At 36.9% G+C, this 17,424-nt stretch overlaps 2 protein-coding genes across 2 annotated transcripts in view; one reads left to right on the forward strand and one right to left on the reverse strand.

Annotated features, from left to right (window-relative positions):
* glv4-like (gloverin 4-like) overlaps positions 1-17,424 on the forward strand; it is a 223,310-nt gene that overhangs the window by 88,015 nt on the left and 117,871 nt on the right. The gene's annotated exons all lie outside the window — the stretch shown is intronic.
* On the reverse strand, positions 11,533-14,296 carry UGT33D2 (UDP-glycosyltransferase UGT33D2). Its single transcript, NM_001257026.1, is given in 4 exon segments — positions 11,533-11,818; positions 12,134-12,353; positions 12,867-13,089; positions 13,478-14,296. Coding segments are annotated over 4 exon segments (1,548 nt in total).

A 17,424-nucleotide genomic window follows, 5' to 3' on the forward strand; every position in this document is an offset into this window, starting at 1 on the left:
TATGATGTTATTTAAAAAGAAATGATCTAGAATGAACGGCCTCCAGTTAGGTTTTATATGTACAGGAAATATACGAGTCAAGAACTTGTAGAATTCCAATTATCTTAACCATTTGACTCAGACAGGGGGTTAGCAGAAATGGTGCGGTATATGGTAGAAGAACTGGTATTAGGACCTCTTGTGAGTACGCACGCGTAGGTACCACCGCCCCGCCTATTTCTGCCGTGAAGCAGTAATGCGTTTTGCTTTGAAGGGTGTTGCAGCCGTTGTAACTATACTGAGACCTTAGAACTTATATCTCAAGGTAGGTGGCGGCATTTACGTTGTATATGTCTATGAGATGTCCACCAATATAAGCAACAACAAAAAATACAATTTTTTTTAGCAGAATTGGATACTCCTGTAAGCTTACATTACGCCCTATCACCAATTGCATTTCCTTATAGTGCAACTACAAATTTGGCAGAAATTGAAATTGAATTTGAAATGAACTATAATCGTCATAATCAATCAATCGACATATCACTTCATCCATATGAAGCCAAATGAAAATTAACTGGTGCATTTTTTTTATAGCTTAGATGGGTGGACGAGCTCACAGTCCACCTGGTGTTAAGTGGTTACTGGAGCCCATAGACATCCACAACGTAAATGCGCCACCCACCTCGAGATATAAGTTCTAAGGTCTCACGTATACTTACAACGGCTGCCCCACGCTTCAAGCCGAAACGCATTACTGCTTCACGGCAGAAATAGGCAGGGCGGTGGTACCTACCCGCGCGGACTCACAAGAGGTCCTACCACCAGTAAAGACTAATAATTGGCAGCTTAATATCTAATTTTGCAGGTTAATATTTCATCGTTGCAATCAAACAAACATTACCATCGACATTGCGAAAGTTAAAACACAGTTGTAATAGCTTTGCGGTCTCCAAATAAAAAAAAAACAACAGAACAGAAAGCCTTGACTTTGAAAAACGACTTTACGTCAAACAGATAAGTTGCAAAATACATTGTACTCTAAACGAGATGCGGCGTGATTGATGACCGCGTTCCGCTGTTACAGGATCCGAAGCAAGGGGATTACTTGAATAACAAACAACTCGAACTAATGTAGGCGTTAAAATGATATCATCAGGTTATATGAGTCACCAGAGGATTTTACTTGATAAAAATCTGTTTGGCTACTGCTCAGAAGACTTTGACCACGGCCTTCTACATCAATAAGACAAGATATTTCACATATGCCCAAATCGCGCTAACGACATTTTCGCAGTAGGCAGCGGCTTGGCTCTACCCCTGGCATTGCTGAAGTCCATGGGCGACGGTAACCACTCACCATCGGGTGGGCCATGTGATCGTCTGCCTACAAGGTCAATAAAAAAATATATTCATAAAGCGTTACCATATATACCAGCTCCGAACATTGATTGAACATGAAATTGTACCATAGAACTGTCGGTCTATGGTACAATTTCATCCGCTCGGTGGGAGATCTTCCCTTTGTCGATTCTTCACAAAACATGTGATTTCGTATTATAAGGTTAAAAGAGTGGAGCGATCGATACGAAAAGCGGGTGGGTGAGTAGGCTGAAAACGCCTCAGTTGTACAAATTGCCCTATGACCGGCAATGGACAAGCGGAAACTGGTGCTGCTTATACACTAATACGTGCCTAATACATAACTTATAGGCACGACCCACTGAGTCTCTCGCCGGACCTTCTCAGTAGGTCTAGGGACCGGATCCGGTGTTAGAGCCAGCGAATACTGCTCTAGCTAGGGCTAATGGAAACAAGTGCTCTCAAGTTGAACCTTCGAGCTCACCTCATCTTAGCCGCTTAGGCTTAGAGATTAAATAGAGAAAAAAAGAATCGCTATAAGACACTTTATAGTATCTGATGGCATTATTAGTATGTGATTATAACAATGAAACATGAATATTTAGATTGAAGGATAAGATCTTTGAAATTCATGTTTCACGGAGAAAATTGGTTCTCTCTTACTGAAAAACAAAAGCAAATCGACATGAAAACACAGCGCGAGTGTAGTCGAAACTGAACTTTAAAACATAATAAAAAGCAACGGAGGCACCCAAATATCTGTTGATAATACGTGAAGCAAAAACTTTATATCCTTTTTTACGAAAATTGCGCGGACGGAGGAGTATGAAATTTTTCATACTTATAGAGAATATAGAGAAGAAGTGCACAACCCTAATATTTTTTTTAAATAATGCATAAAAGATACATTAAATCAATAAAGAAAACATTACACACACTGCATACCATGTATTTGACGCACACACGCATGCATACTATTTATTGTCTAACTTTTGTTCTTGACGTCTGTGGTCAAATTGAGAATAGATTAAATATTGTTTGTCTTTGTTAATATTTTTTATAGTGTGGTCTTGGCGAAATTTGTGAATATAAAAGTATAAAATACAATCATATGACTGTACAAACTTACAATTCCAATTAATTATAGTCGAATTTCGACTACTGCGGGACATCTAGTATCTGTTGATATACAAACGTATCTGTAACTTTCATTCATTTTGTTTAACGTTCCCCGTTTGAAATGAGAGCACACAAAGCGATCCCATTCAATCTACTGCCCGTAAAGGAAGTAATTGCCGATTCGTTCCACTTTTGGCAAAACGGCGTTTTATTTTATCACCGCAATAAGCAACGTGAATGTCTAGGCTTTATTGGAACATATGTTTATTGTCCGCTCTGCGCGAAGTTAGCCCCGCCAATTGTATTGTTATGGACCAAATTTCTTGATACAAAGAAACTAATGGCCGAGGAATAAATGTGTATGAGACTTAACCTGTTTTTTTATAGACAAAATTCTTGGCAACCTTTTGGTTTTCTTTCGTAAAAATTAACACAGAAACGTCTTACCGATCTTCAGAGTCATGCATTCATCTTGGCGTCATAATCTGCGGATAGTGATCAATCATTAAGATGCCTAATTAGTTTTCCATTTTAGGACTGCGTGGTCTTTGGAAAAAATGACCCAAATCGATAAACAGCTTTTGTGTTCCAAAACAAAATCAAGCTTTTAAGTTTTAGTAAGTTTTGACGAGCTTTTACAGGTGAAGGTCCGTGATAACATTATAATTTCACAGCCTGTTTTAAACATGTCTAATATTTTTACGATCTATCGTTAGCCGAAGGATACGGCTGTTTTATTACCGATTATCATTTTATTTCTACATTAAGGAAGGCGTCCTTAACGGGTCTGCGTTTTCAAGGTGTCAATGGTTCAATAACAAACTTGATGTAAGCTATTTCTAGCATGCTTTTAATAACTTAGTATATACATAATATATATCTGTATATAAGGGCAATAGATTTCCAATTGTACTTATTATTATAACTAGAGGTCCCGCTGTAGTCGAAATTCGACTATAATTAATTGTAAGGAATTGTAAGTTTGTACACTATTATGATTGTATTTTATACTTCTATAATCACAAATTTCGCCAAGGCTACACTTTAAAGAATATTAATAAAGACAAACAATACTTAATCTATTCTCAATTTGACAACAGACGTCAAGAACAAAAGTTTGACAATAAATAGTATGCATGCGTGTGTGCGTCAAATACATGGTATGTAGTGTGTGTAATGTTTTATTTATTGATTTAATGTATTTTTTATGCATTATCTTAAAAAAATATTAGCATTGTGCACTTCTTCTCTATATTCTCTATAAGTGTGGAAAATTTCATACTCCTCCGTCTGCGTAATTTTCGTAAAAAGGGATACAAAGTTTTTGCTTCACGTATTAATGTATAGATTACAAATAACACATGAATATGTTGCTATGCAAAAACAAAGGTATGACATTTCAATTATATTCTCTAATAAATTTTATCACAAGCTCAAAAAAAATCTGGCGTAGAATATTTTCCAACAAAATAAAACTTAATCAAAATTAATGTGATCAAATTTTATTTTATTTTACCTAAATTTAGTTAATATCATTTTACTACTTAAGTGAAAATGTATTATTGTTCTAGATTTTATAAATCGAACTGTGGTAATTTAACGATTATAGGTAAAATAAACTCAATGCTGTTTAGAACAAAGTCGAAGTTCGGAAAATTTTAAAACATTCGCATTATTTGATCACGAATCAGGTCTTTGGTAAGAGTGGCTCGTTCAAGCATTGATGATTTACATTGCTGATCTCCGAGTAGCACATTATGAAGGTTAGGGTACACATATAAATCATTTTCCAAGGGTGTAGACAATCGTAAAATGGTCACTAACGTTCTGTACAATTGAATGACAGTATACAAAAAGGATCCAGTTTAAGTTATATATTGCTATTTTATTTTTAGTAATTTATAAGCCGTATCAGTGTGACAACTCAGGTTAAGGATAAAACAGTGAGGTAGAGCATATGTTTGAGACCAGCATGCTGTCCACCTGATAGCGGATGGTTACCGTCGATTTTTTTTTATTGCCCTTGTAGGCAGACGAGCATACGGCCCACCTGATGGTGAGGGGTTACCATCGCCCATGGACTTCAGCAATGCCAGGGGCAGAGCCAAGCCGCTGCCTACCGCTTAATACTCTCCACAAGCCTCGTTTGAAGAAGGACATGTCATAGCGCTCGGGAAACACCGTGGAGGGGAGCTCATTCCATAGCCGTCGTTCATGGACATCGACAATGCCAGAGCGCTCAGAAACCTCTGTAGAGGGAAGTACATTTCAAAGCCTCCAAAGGGCCAACCAGGTGAGAAAAAATATCTCTTGGTAATGCTCTATTAGGATATGAATTATTTATAATAATATTTTCTTAGATATAATAATAATTAAAACTGCCTTTCCTGTATTAATCTCACAGCAACAGTCGTTCGAGATCACGAATATTTAAAAACATTCGAAACAGCATTTTAGAAAACTTTCTAATGATACATGCGAGATAAAACCCTGAAATTAGTTTTAAATTTCGAGGCGACTACAAGCCGCTTGAACCGAAGAATTTGACCGGCAATGGACAAGCGGAAATTTTCCTTGTACCCTCTGCATGTCGTTTAATAAATTATATTTCGAGACGAATTAATCTTGGACTAATCAATCTTTGATCACAAAACGAAGGAGAAGGAGATGACCACACGGACGTTCACTTACCCGCTGGTCAGATCTGGTAAAGACGCTGACACCCCTGCCAATAATCGAGCATATAAAGATCGCCGAGAACAAGGAGACGTGAAGAAGCATAGTGCATCGACTGATCAATATTTCAAACTAGAGACGACCTTCAGCAATGAAGAGACCGACTCGGAAGAAGAATCAATCTTTAGTTCAAATGTTCAGTTTTAATTCCCTTTTACTGGTGGTAGGACCTCTTGTGAGTCCGCATGGGTAAGGTACCGCCTATTTCTGCCGTGAAGCAGTAATGCGTTTCGGTTTGAAGGGTGGGGCAGCCGTTGTAACTATACTGTAACCTTAGAACTTATATCTCAAGGTGGGTGGCGCATTTACATTGTAGATGTCTATGGGCTCCAGTAACCACTTAACAACAGGTGGGCTGTGAGCTCATCCACCCATCTAAGCAATATAAAAAAAAGTCTACTAAATGTATCCAGCCGTCTATCCGTAAGAAAACACCAACGCTGTATGATTATGATATTTTATGAAGAGACGAATAGTTTTTTGGGCGAGATTATTGCTTGCTTCCATTTTGCACAAACACGTCCAACGGCACGACCGACGCATCCCGCATCAAGTGGCCCGGAAACCGATAACGGGACAATTTATGTCACACCTACTGTAATTCAATATACACGTACATTTTGTTGATTTATCGTCGCGGTGTAAGTTGCGACTTGTTTACTGTCTTTTAGTGATACTAGTGGTCCCTCCTCCTCCTCCTTGCGTCGATTTCCTCATTACTGAGGGTCGTGGTAATGGCCTTGAAACAGTTTAAATGTTTCTCTGTCCATTACTCTCTTGGGATGTAATTGTGGTGGGTTCCCACGTCCTTGCACATCAGTATTTCAAAGGGATTTAGTCCTTCACGGCAAACTGGTCCTGCTCCGAGTCTCTGGTTGTATCCGGGGGCTGGGTTATTTCCCGCCGCCCAGTGCTCGGCGTTGACGTTTTACGGTAGGAATGTCCAGCTCTACTCAGCCCTCCTCTTTTCTCATCCGGGCTTGGGACCGGCAATGGCAGAGTTAGTGGTCCCGCAGTAGTCGAAATTCGACCATGATTAATTGAAATTATAAGTTTGAACATTATTATGGTTCTAGAGTTACAGATTTCGCCAAAACCACACCATAGACAAATAATATTAAAGATAAACAATACTAACCTATTCTCAATTTGACCACAGACTTTAAGCAATAACAAAAGTTTGACAATAAACGAAGGGTATATAATTATATTAACTATACTGAGATCTCAGAACTTATATCTCAAGGTGGGTGGCGCGTTTACGTTGTGGATGTCTATGGGCTCCAGTAACCACTTAACATCAGGTGGGCTGTGAGCTCGTCCATCCATCTAAGCAATAAAAAAAATAAAAATGCGTATGTGTCAAATGCATGGTAGTGTGTGTAACGTATTTTTTATTGATTTAATGTTTTATTAATGCATAATTTAAAAAAAATTATCAATATTCTGCACTCCTTCTCTATATTCTCTATAAGTGTGGAAAATTTCATGCTCCTCCGTTCGACCAAATTTCATAAAAAGGGGTGCAAAGTTTTTGCTTCATGTATTAATATATGGATTTAGTTGTGACATCTTTGGCAATGAAAGGTTTGAGGCGTTTTGTGAGGTCGCTGATGGAGACTCAACTTATGTCTCAAGGTGGGTGGCGACATTTACGTCGTTGAAGTTTATGGGCTCCGGTAACCACTTAACACCAGGTAGGCCGTCAGCTCGTCCACTCATATAAGCAATAAAAAAACAAGCAAGTAGTTCTCATGTTACAAGGAGGTGATCAGTTTATGATGTCCATGAACTTCTATCCTATCAGCCCACAGACGTCCACTGCTGGACATAGACCTCCCCCAAGCCTCGCCATAAAGATCGGCTCTGCGCTGCCTGCATCCAGTGGATCCCCGCGAACCTCAATAGATCGTCGGTCCATCTTGTGAGAGGCCTACCCACACTACGTCTTCCGGCACGCGGTCGCCACTCAAGAACTTTCCGGCCCCAACGACCACCCGTTCTACAAGCAATGTGCTCTGCCCACTGTCACTTCAACGCCGCAATCCTTTGGATAGAGAAACTCCGAGCATGGCCCTCACCCCTCGTATTCCATGAACTTCTTAAATACTAATTCCAACTGGATCGTGGGTTGTCAACCCATATAGTGTAATAAATGGTCCTATTTTTTTCATTGCTTAGATGGGTGGCCGAGCTCACAGCCCATCTGGTCATAAGTAAGGTGTTAAGTTCTAAGGCCTCGTTACAGTTACAACGGCTGCCCCATCCTTCAAACCGAAACGGATTACTGCTTCACGTCAGAAATAGACAGGGCGGTGGTACCTACACGCGCGGACTCACAAGAGGTCCTACCACCAGTAATTACGCAAATTATAATTTTGCGGGTTTCATTTTTATTACACGATGTTATTCCTTCACCGTGGAAGTCAATCGTGAACATTTGTTGAGTACGTAATTCATTAGAAAAATTGGTACCCGCCTGAGATTCGAACACCGGTGCATCGCTCAACACGAATGCACCGGACGTCTTATCCCTTAGGCCACGACGACTTCAGTATTTCAATAATTCATCAAAAAAACAACTTTTACTGTTGTGATTATTTACCGAAGGATATTAATATGCGGCCTTTTCGTACAACGAAGCTTTTAAAAGCTCCGATTTCAAGGCTACGATAGGTGAAGACTGATGAGTGAAATGAAATCTATAAAAATAACTTTCAAACATAATCTCGTGTCTTCAGGTAATAATAAACCTATCATTTAAACTTTGATTAGACGTGTATTTAACTAGTCAGGTCATAAGTATTGTCACACAGTAAAAACTTTTCTTTTAGAATGCTGGCCACAAAAAAGTTTATTGAATTCGAATTTCGAATTGTTCATGAAAATAAAAATGTATACTTTTAGAATTTTACTCATTTTTAAGTATGGAGTATATGAATGGTTACATAATGAATAAACTTGTTTCAATTATTTTACATTAAACATGTGACAGAATTTATGACCTGACTAGGTATTTAAATTTAAATTGAAAGTTACAAATTTTCGCTATTACATTAATTTGTCAATTGTATTTAAACAATGAACTATTTAACCGTTACCAACATTGAAAAATGTTTAATACTTAAGCACAAACATTAATAAAAAAAAAAATCGTTCATTTGCTAAGCTTAGAATAAAAAACCGTTTATTTCATCTTTTTTTTTTTGTTTTTTTTTATTGCCTAGATGCGTGGACGAGCTCACAGCCCACCTGGTGTTAAGTGGTTACTGGAACCCATAGATATCTACAACGTAAATGCGCCACACACCTTGAGATATAAGTTCTAAGGTCTCAGTAAAACAAAAGACTAAAGTGGACGTGCACTTAAGTCATTGGAGGTCATTGACGTTATACGTCAGCTGATCCTAATTTTATTTTCGGTATATTAATTAGTATAGGTTATATTAATAAGTTTAGATTTTTTATAGGTTATTTTATATAGGTTAGATTTTATATATAATAGTTTAAGTACACTGTTTGTCTTCCTAATAAAATAAAATAAAATAGTAATTTTATTATGTACACACAAAAAAATATTTTAGAATGACTATAATACAATACGCTTAGTACACAAACACTACGTATTGCCTTAAGAACTCGAATCCGACATCAAGGAGAGAAGTACATGTAGTAATTAATGTAAATAGTTATATATAATTAAATAACGATTTATCAATTACACTCATTCAAATGCTTAATAAACCAATTCAAAAATGAGTCTACAAAAGCATATTTTAATATCAAATATAATTGTATACAACTTTTAAATAAATTGGTTTTTTTTTTATTGCTTAAATGTGTGGACGAGCTCACAGCCCGCCTGGTGTTAAGTGGTTACTGGAGCCCATAGACATCTACAGCGTAAATGCGCCACACACTTTGAGATATAAGTTCTAAGATCTCAGTATAGTTACAACGGCTGCCCCACCCTTCGAACCGAAACGCATTATTGCTTCACGGCAGAAATAGGCGGGGCGGTGGTACCTATCCGTGCGGACTCACAAGAGGTCCTACCACCAGTGACAAGAGGTCCTACCACCAGTATTATAAAACATTTATTACATTTTTGTGTGCTATTAATTTATGCTTTATTAGTTTGGACGGATATGGAAATTTTGCTCACATCACTTTTTTTTTTTCTACATAAGCTGAGAGCCTTGAGAGGCTATATCAGCGTAACCTTAACTAGTAGGTGAGCTCACGGGGCTCAAACCTGACGACGTTGCTAACACGAACCCTAGCAAGAGCAGTGCTTCGCAGAATCTACCACCGGATCGGAATCGCGACCCACTGAGAAGATCCGGCGAGAAACTTAGTTGGCTGTGTCTGAGGGTTTTGTTATTTAGCGGTAGCCAAAACGATTCGACCTCCTAACGAGAATGTCACCAACGCGCGATTTCGAGGTTGGAATTTAAAAGGATTTTCTTGTTTAGTAGCTCTTAAATCTAAGTAAAGTGTATCTAAATGTTGACGGGTCAATGATAATTCCGTCACTATGTACTTGACAAAGCTAATACGTGTGTTCACGCAAATTCACATGTAATTATCTAATATATAAAATTCTCGTGTCACAATGTTCGTTCCCATACTCCTCCGAAACCGCTTGACCGATTCTCATGAAATTTTTTATGCATATTCAGTAAGCCTGAGAATCGGCTACTATCTATTTTTCATACCCCTAAGTGATTAGGGTTGTCCACCCCTAACATATTTTTTTTTATTTGGACATTTTTTTTGTTATAATGAGGTATTATGTGGTTGAATGAGGTTTTGTTATTTTTATTATATATTCCCTCATCGTTCACAGCACTACATGCCTCTTTCACTCATTTACCACATCCTTACACACTTACAATAAGTTAGGTTTTTTTCTACACTAGAAATTCCCTAGAAATCTTATATATGGCAAAACAATGTTTCCCGGGTCAGCTAGTTACTCTGTAAAAACGAAATTGTTTTTCTGTATTAGATCAGTACGAAGCCGTAATAATCTATGTTAATGTTCAGTTTTACCATTCACTACTCTGTACGCTCTCTGCCCAAGCGCCTCTCACGCGAACGGACGCATCTTCAGTACACTTCAATCAGACTTGAATACAATTAAATGTTCTAATTCAGACTAAATACAATTGTTCATAAGTCAGTGCTTTTATTACTCAGACTATCAGTACGTTGCGTGCGATCCAGCCGAGCCCGTCTGGTGGCCCATGAAATTTATTTATTTATTTATTTAAGGATTACCGACAGGGTTTACAGTAAGACATAAAATAACATTGACATGTATAGAGCAATTGATAACTGCAACTCTAATTATAGGCAATCACAGCATGCATTACATTAATATATTAATAGAGATTTAACAATACTATTAATAATAATAAAAAATTAAAAACAAAAGAAAGACAACAAGGGAAGTAATACCCGAGTACTCAGACCAAGGCTGAGGCTGAGGTTCAACAACAACTTTTTATAATTTTGTTCTTAAATATTTAATTATAAAATATCAATTCAGTAACCACGCTCATTCGACCGCCATATTCAACAACGTGTTACAAATCACGCGTGATTTTAGTAACTAGTTGATTGACGGACGCCTCGCACCACTCGTAATAAAGTCAATTTATTCTATAACTAACTAACCCGGCAGACTTCGTAGTGCCTCAAGCGATAAATAAAAGAAACTTTTGTATAAAATAAACTTAAAACACTAACAAAAGGTATCCGTCCGACGGGCGCGACACTTGTTATTTTTATTTAATTCCGAGCATTTTCATATTTACTATTTTATATATTTTTATCCTTTTAAACCTTCTCTGGACCTCCACAAATAATTCAAGGCCAAAATTAGCCAAATCGGTCCAGCCGTTCTCGAGTTTTAGACTCGGAGACTAACGAACAGCAATTCATTTTTATATACATATATAGATTGTAATACATTGCGTGTAAAAAGTAATAAACTACTCAAAACAAAATAGGGCCCACTTTAAGTTAATCTCGAATTTCGTCTAAAAAAATTTGTTGGGTAGTAAATAGTGAAGTTAAACATTTCGAAGTATTGTTGACATGTTTATCTATTGTTAATGTTCACACACTTTCGAAAACCTTAATTTGTTCATTCCTAATCATAAAAACTGAAAAAAGAAAAAGAATCTGTAAAATTCATTTATAAAACATGGTGGGCCCTATTTTGTTTTGAGTAGTTTATAATAATAATATTGTATTATTAAACAAAATCATTTTGCCATCGTACTAGGAACCAGTGATACTATCACGCATTTTTTTACAAAAAAAGCCTTAGGTTTTCTTCAACTTAGTCTTTAGGCTTAAACTGCTGAGAAGCTTCCACGTATACAATATTATGGAAATTAAAATCATGAGCATTACAACAAAAGCGATAAGCAATACTGAAACAAGTTCCAGTTCCAAGTATTGTGACCAGGATAGATTGGCGCCGGCAGCTCGGAGATGCTGGGCTCCTCCGTGACGCAGCACGTGCTCCGTCCACCACACGGCGCGCTCCAACGAGCTCAGAGGCTGGTCGTACACCTGGCTCCGGAGACGAGCTATGTTCTGACGATAGCTGAAACATGTTATACATTTTGTAATAGTACTTCTTGACATAAGGAGTTATTGTATTTTTTTATGACATTTTAGAAGTCACGAACCTATAAAAAACCTCACTTCCTGCCACATAATCTTTTAGCAAAATATTTCATCAAATACCTACAGTATACATTTATGACAAATACATATTTATAAGGACAAGTGGTCGCCCGGTAGTCGAAATTCGAATATAATCATTAATTTACATTATAAGTTTGATATTTTGGACTCCGGTAGCCAGACAACAACAGAACTACTTTATATATATGGATTATCTACTTTAAAATATTACCTTTGATCATTAATGATCTCTTCAATGAAACTCCTCAGTTTATCTTCAGATAGCTCATCCAAGTCAAGTCTTAGTCCAATTCTGTGTCTCACGTACTGTTCTACGTTGCACCACTGGTCACCCAACATCGGCACCCCAATTAGGGGAACTCCCGCAGTGATCGCTTCTTCTGTTGACTGCAGACCACCTTGGGTTATGAAGAGTTTTATTTTTGGATGCCCTGAAAATGTGACAGCAATTTTATAATGAGATATACCTATTATGGTATATGGTATATGGTAACATTGATCGCCAATAAATTTTTGGCGTATTCTTTGCAAAATTTTCGGTCTCACTTTCATGGTTCCGATAAATGATGATTAGTGGCTAGCTTTTAAACATAGCCATTACGAATTTCAAATTAAGAGCGGTTAAGGAAGTTTATATAACTTCCACAACTTGTTCACCTCCGGCCTTTAGTCCTTAAACAATCCTGCAATAAAAATAGCCATACAAGATTTATTAGGTTGCGTAATTAATGGTGGTAGAACATATCGCAAGTATTTCTGAAGCTAAATAATCACGCATTCCGATTTCAAGGGAGAGACATAGACGGAATTCCAGTTGAGATATCAATCTCATTTCTAAAGATTAGTGACATCGCATTCAATAACTTAAAACTCGGTAACTTGTGTGCCCTTGGAGTGTGTTAAAAATTGTTCCTGCCGGTAATGTTTTCTCTAACTATACTTACTAAGTAAATCAGATTGTGGTAGCCACTTGGAGATCCTGATGTTTTTCGATCTTCCGGGAAGTTCATCTTTGTCCCACTTCCACAGCACATCGTAGGGTAGTTCAGAAAAAACTTTTACCAAAATTCGGATCCGTTCTGGTGGCAACAGCGAAGGTAAAACATTGGTGCCGAAACTTATGTATATAACTCCGTGTTGAGATGAATCTAAGAAGACTTTGAGATCCTGTAAAATACCAAACTATGTCATTGATATATTTTCAACATTATCTAGATTTTCACTGTTGCCAGTGAATAATATAAACCGTTTTCAATGACATCAGACTAGCATTGCTCTCTACAAACTTTTTTGTTTCATTTTATAAGTATACCAATAAGCAAATAAGGATATAGCTGGATAAGGATATGGATAGGATAAAAGGATATGGACGCATAAGGATATGGATAAGAAGAAATTAAAGATATTAACAGCAGTCCTTGGGCCATTTAAATATTTTATTAACGGCAGTCCTTAGTTGCAGTCTTTTGGAAGAAGTTAACACACTAAAACTGTTTTTCTGGTGACTTTTTGTCAGGTAAACATGAACCAGGCTTATTATTTTGCGAAAACTTACCGAAGGCAGTTCTTTTTGTGGCATCTGATGAATTCCTCCAACGTAAATAAGATTGGGTGGAACCGGACGATTGTGTTCCCAAATGCGATGCGTTGTCAACAGCACCAACTCAACATTATTCCTCATTTCACTTAATTTTGGCATCGTCGGCCCAAAAATACTCTTAATCAGCACATCATCCTCGATCTCCAGCTTATCAAACAAACTTACAAATGAATAGTAGTTGTATAACTGGTGTAGCTTTTCCCATAACGTTAGATTATCTAATCTTTGGGCTAACAAATCGGGATATAACAGTGGATGGCTTGGTGCTCCGACAATGTCGTAAAGATCCCAGGCTCCGCCCATAGAACTCATAAGTATCATGGGTGCGCCCAGAATGTGACTGAGTATCCTAGGTATTTTAACAGGGGCTTCGATAATTAGCAAATCAAATTTTTTTGCGCCCTTCAAAACCGCCTCAAATTCGTCGGTCTGTAATTGTTTCGCGACAACTTTACTTATAACAGTCATTGCAACTCTAGCTTGTTCGAAAATATCTTGAGATTTTCCTCTTGACGTCTGCAGGAAACCTTTCTTCCAGGCATCGTAAGATACGTCGTGGACGTCTATTTCTGTATAGTTTTCAGGGGATTGGCCTTCAGTAAAGATAGGATCAGTCGTGAGAACGGTTAACTCGTGGCCCCGTTTTGCTAGCTCTAATGGTAATGGTCGGAAGGCCAATTGATGGCTGATTGAAGGTATTGGAAAAACGCACAGGATCCGGGCCGCTTCATTGGCATTAATCACTGATAAACACACCAGTAAAATTAGCTTCATTTCGTTTGAAAATTCAGCCAAAGCAACGCAAATATCAAACTATGCGCCACAACTAATTCACTCGACAGTCAAGACTCTTATATAATTGGGCGACTGTTTCATTAGATTTTTATTTCAATTTTATTATCATACGTACACAAAAACCTTGTTCGAGATAGCGTCAAGATAATAAATATTATGGTTACATAATTTATTTTTCTTTTTGAATTTGTCCATTGATTTCTTGTCCAATGTTAGACAAATAAACGCTTTGGATAAAGATAATACCCTAAATGACACAACCTACCTTGAGATTAATGTTTCTAAATTTGTCCATTAACATTTATTTTCCAATATTAGACAAATAAAGTCTGCGGATAGAGATAATAACCTAAATGCCACAACCTACCTTGAGATGATAATATTATGTATACCATATTTATTTATTTATTTATTTATTTATTTATTTATTTATTTATTTATTTATTTATTTATTTATTTATTACAAAAACATACAATTTTAATCATAATAACAAATATTGAAACGATGTTATCTGCTGTAGTCATAGACTGTGTTGCAGATAACAACGCCAACCCCTACACACAACGATCAATAACATATAAATTTAAATATTTCATAAACACATTATAATAATTAATTTTAGATACAATTATCAAATTAATACAATATTATTTCAAAATCTAGAAGTACAATTAGTGTATGTGTGTGTGTGTGTGTGTATGTCTGAGTGTATGTGTAGATGCGTGTTAATACCTAATATATAAATTGCTCATTACCAAAAATGTGTAAAAATGTGTAATCCACTCCAGTAATTCTTCTATATCTTCGTATGTAAGGGAAAAAAGCCATCTATCAATGATAATTTTAACTTCTTTAGAAATAAGTGGGTAAATATTTAGTAATTTATTTATCTTGTTGTACAGAATAGAGCTTAAATACCTATAGTGAGACCTGACTACATTATAATTTGCTACATAGATTTTGCACACTCTGCCCTGACGACGAGTTTGCGAACAGATATTAGGGTCAAAAACGAGTTCCAAATGTTTACGTAACAATGTGCTCCTAATAAAAGATTGTCTAACTCGAGGCACTTTGCAGATATCATACAATTCCTCCGTTGGAAACCTTATTGGTTTTTTAGATATTACTTTAAGCACGGCTCTCTGTGCTCTTTTCAATCTAAGTAATAATCCTTTCTTACAGCCTCCCCAGACGACAATGCAATAGGTTATGACAGAGTGTGCCAAAGCATAATAAACCATTTTCAGTATGTGGAGATCGCTTGATGTTCTTAGCTTCCGAAATACAAAGATAAGCTTTCGTACTTTTCCAACCAAATCATTTATATGCTCTTGCCAAGATAGGGTGCCGTCAATTTTTAGACCAAGATATTTTACAGCATTAGTTCGTGAAATTTTTGGACAAAGATCATGTGTGTTCGTTTCTGAATGGCATTGATGAACAGCCAAGGAAAAGAAAAGCGGTGGCTGCGATACATTCCTCGGAGAGAAGGTAACAAATCTAGTTTTTTCCATATTAAGGGTCAACAAGTTAGTTTTAAGCCAATCAGATACTGTCTCCAGCGCTTCCTCTGCACATAAACGCGTCTCTATCCAGTTATCACCATGAACAACTACAGCTGTGTCATCAGCGTATGTAACGATATTTGTATTTTTAATTTTTAACAAGCAAAGCTCGTTTATGTACAGAAGAAATAGGGTAGGCCCAAGGACACTGCCTTGCGGGACACCGTAAGTGACAGACGCTTCTTCACTGGTGGTATTATCAATGGTGACTATTTGTGAGCGGTTAGACAGATAGCTTTGAAATATTTTGAGTGAGTGTCCCTGATACCAATCTAATCTCGATCTTGATCTATCAAACGCCTTTGATAGATCAAGAAAAATGGCGAGCGTTTTAGCTTTGTTGTTTAGGTGTTCTAATATAGTGGAGGTCAGTTCCAGTGCTGCGTCTTCAGTGCCTCTACCAGATCTAAAACCGTATTGGTTTTGGGCAATTATGTTATACGGTTTCAGGTAATTTAGCAGTCTCTTATTTAATAATTTCTCAAAGATCTTAGATAAGGTTGATAAAACTGATATGGGCCTGTAATTTGTAATATTCATCTTATCACCATTCTTGTGTATGGGGTGCACTAATGCTTTTTTAAAAACTGTTGGAGAGATACCGGAATCAATACAAGTATTGAAAACATGACAAAGCACTGGAGCGAGAATGAGACCAGCCGCCTTTATTAAAGCAGCTGGTATATCATCCCAACCCACCGCACAATCCCCTCTCAAGCCATTTATCACTCCCATCACTTCATGAATATCCGTACCGAAGAGCGTCATTGAGTTCTCAGAACATTTGCAAAGAACTCATTTACTGCGTTTGCCGAAGCCATGGGATCTCCTTTGAGCGATAACAAATCACTGGCGGAAGATCTATCATTTGTATGTGCTCAACTATATTGACTGGTTCGCGGCAAAGTTTGGCAGGACTACTGTGACTAATTATAAAAGTTTATGGTTTCAATGTGAAATTCGCGTAGCTAAGATACTCTAAACCAGTGATTCCCAAAGTGGTATATATCGACCCTGCAAGGGGTCTACGTCAGCGAAAAAAAAATTGAGGGTCCACGATGGTGGATCTCAACACATACACTGATAGTACCTATTTACTTACATCATACTGTCTTATAATATCAAGACATGATTAGTCGAGGAGATTTAAGATTAACCCTTACAAAATTGACGCCAAATGTTGATAATTTATTATTAAAGCATCAGGTTCATCCTTCTCACTAAAAATATTGACTTATTGCTTATGTTATTTTATTTATAGTTTATTTTATGTTAATTTTATGTTACGTATATTTTACATAACAGATACAAAATTTTATTTTGAGTAGTTTTAATTTAAATTCAATTATAATGTATAAATTAACATGCGTTTTTACTTTAAGTTTTTAACACTAAACTTTAGTACAGTTACAAATTTACAGGAAATCAATATCAGGTAATTAGGGGGTCTACCCGACACGGAAAAACATGGCAAGGGGTCTACGACACAAAAAAGTTTGGGGAACTCTGCTCTAAACGAACAAGTTCTAGTGAATTTA

Source organism: Bombyx mori, chromosome 28 (genome assembly GCF_030269925.1).
Source record: "Bombyx mori chromosome 28, ASM3026992v2".
NCBI lineage: Eukaryota > Metazoa > Arthropoda > Insecta > Lepidoptera > Bombycidae > Bombyx > Bombyx mori.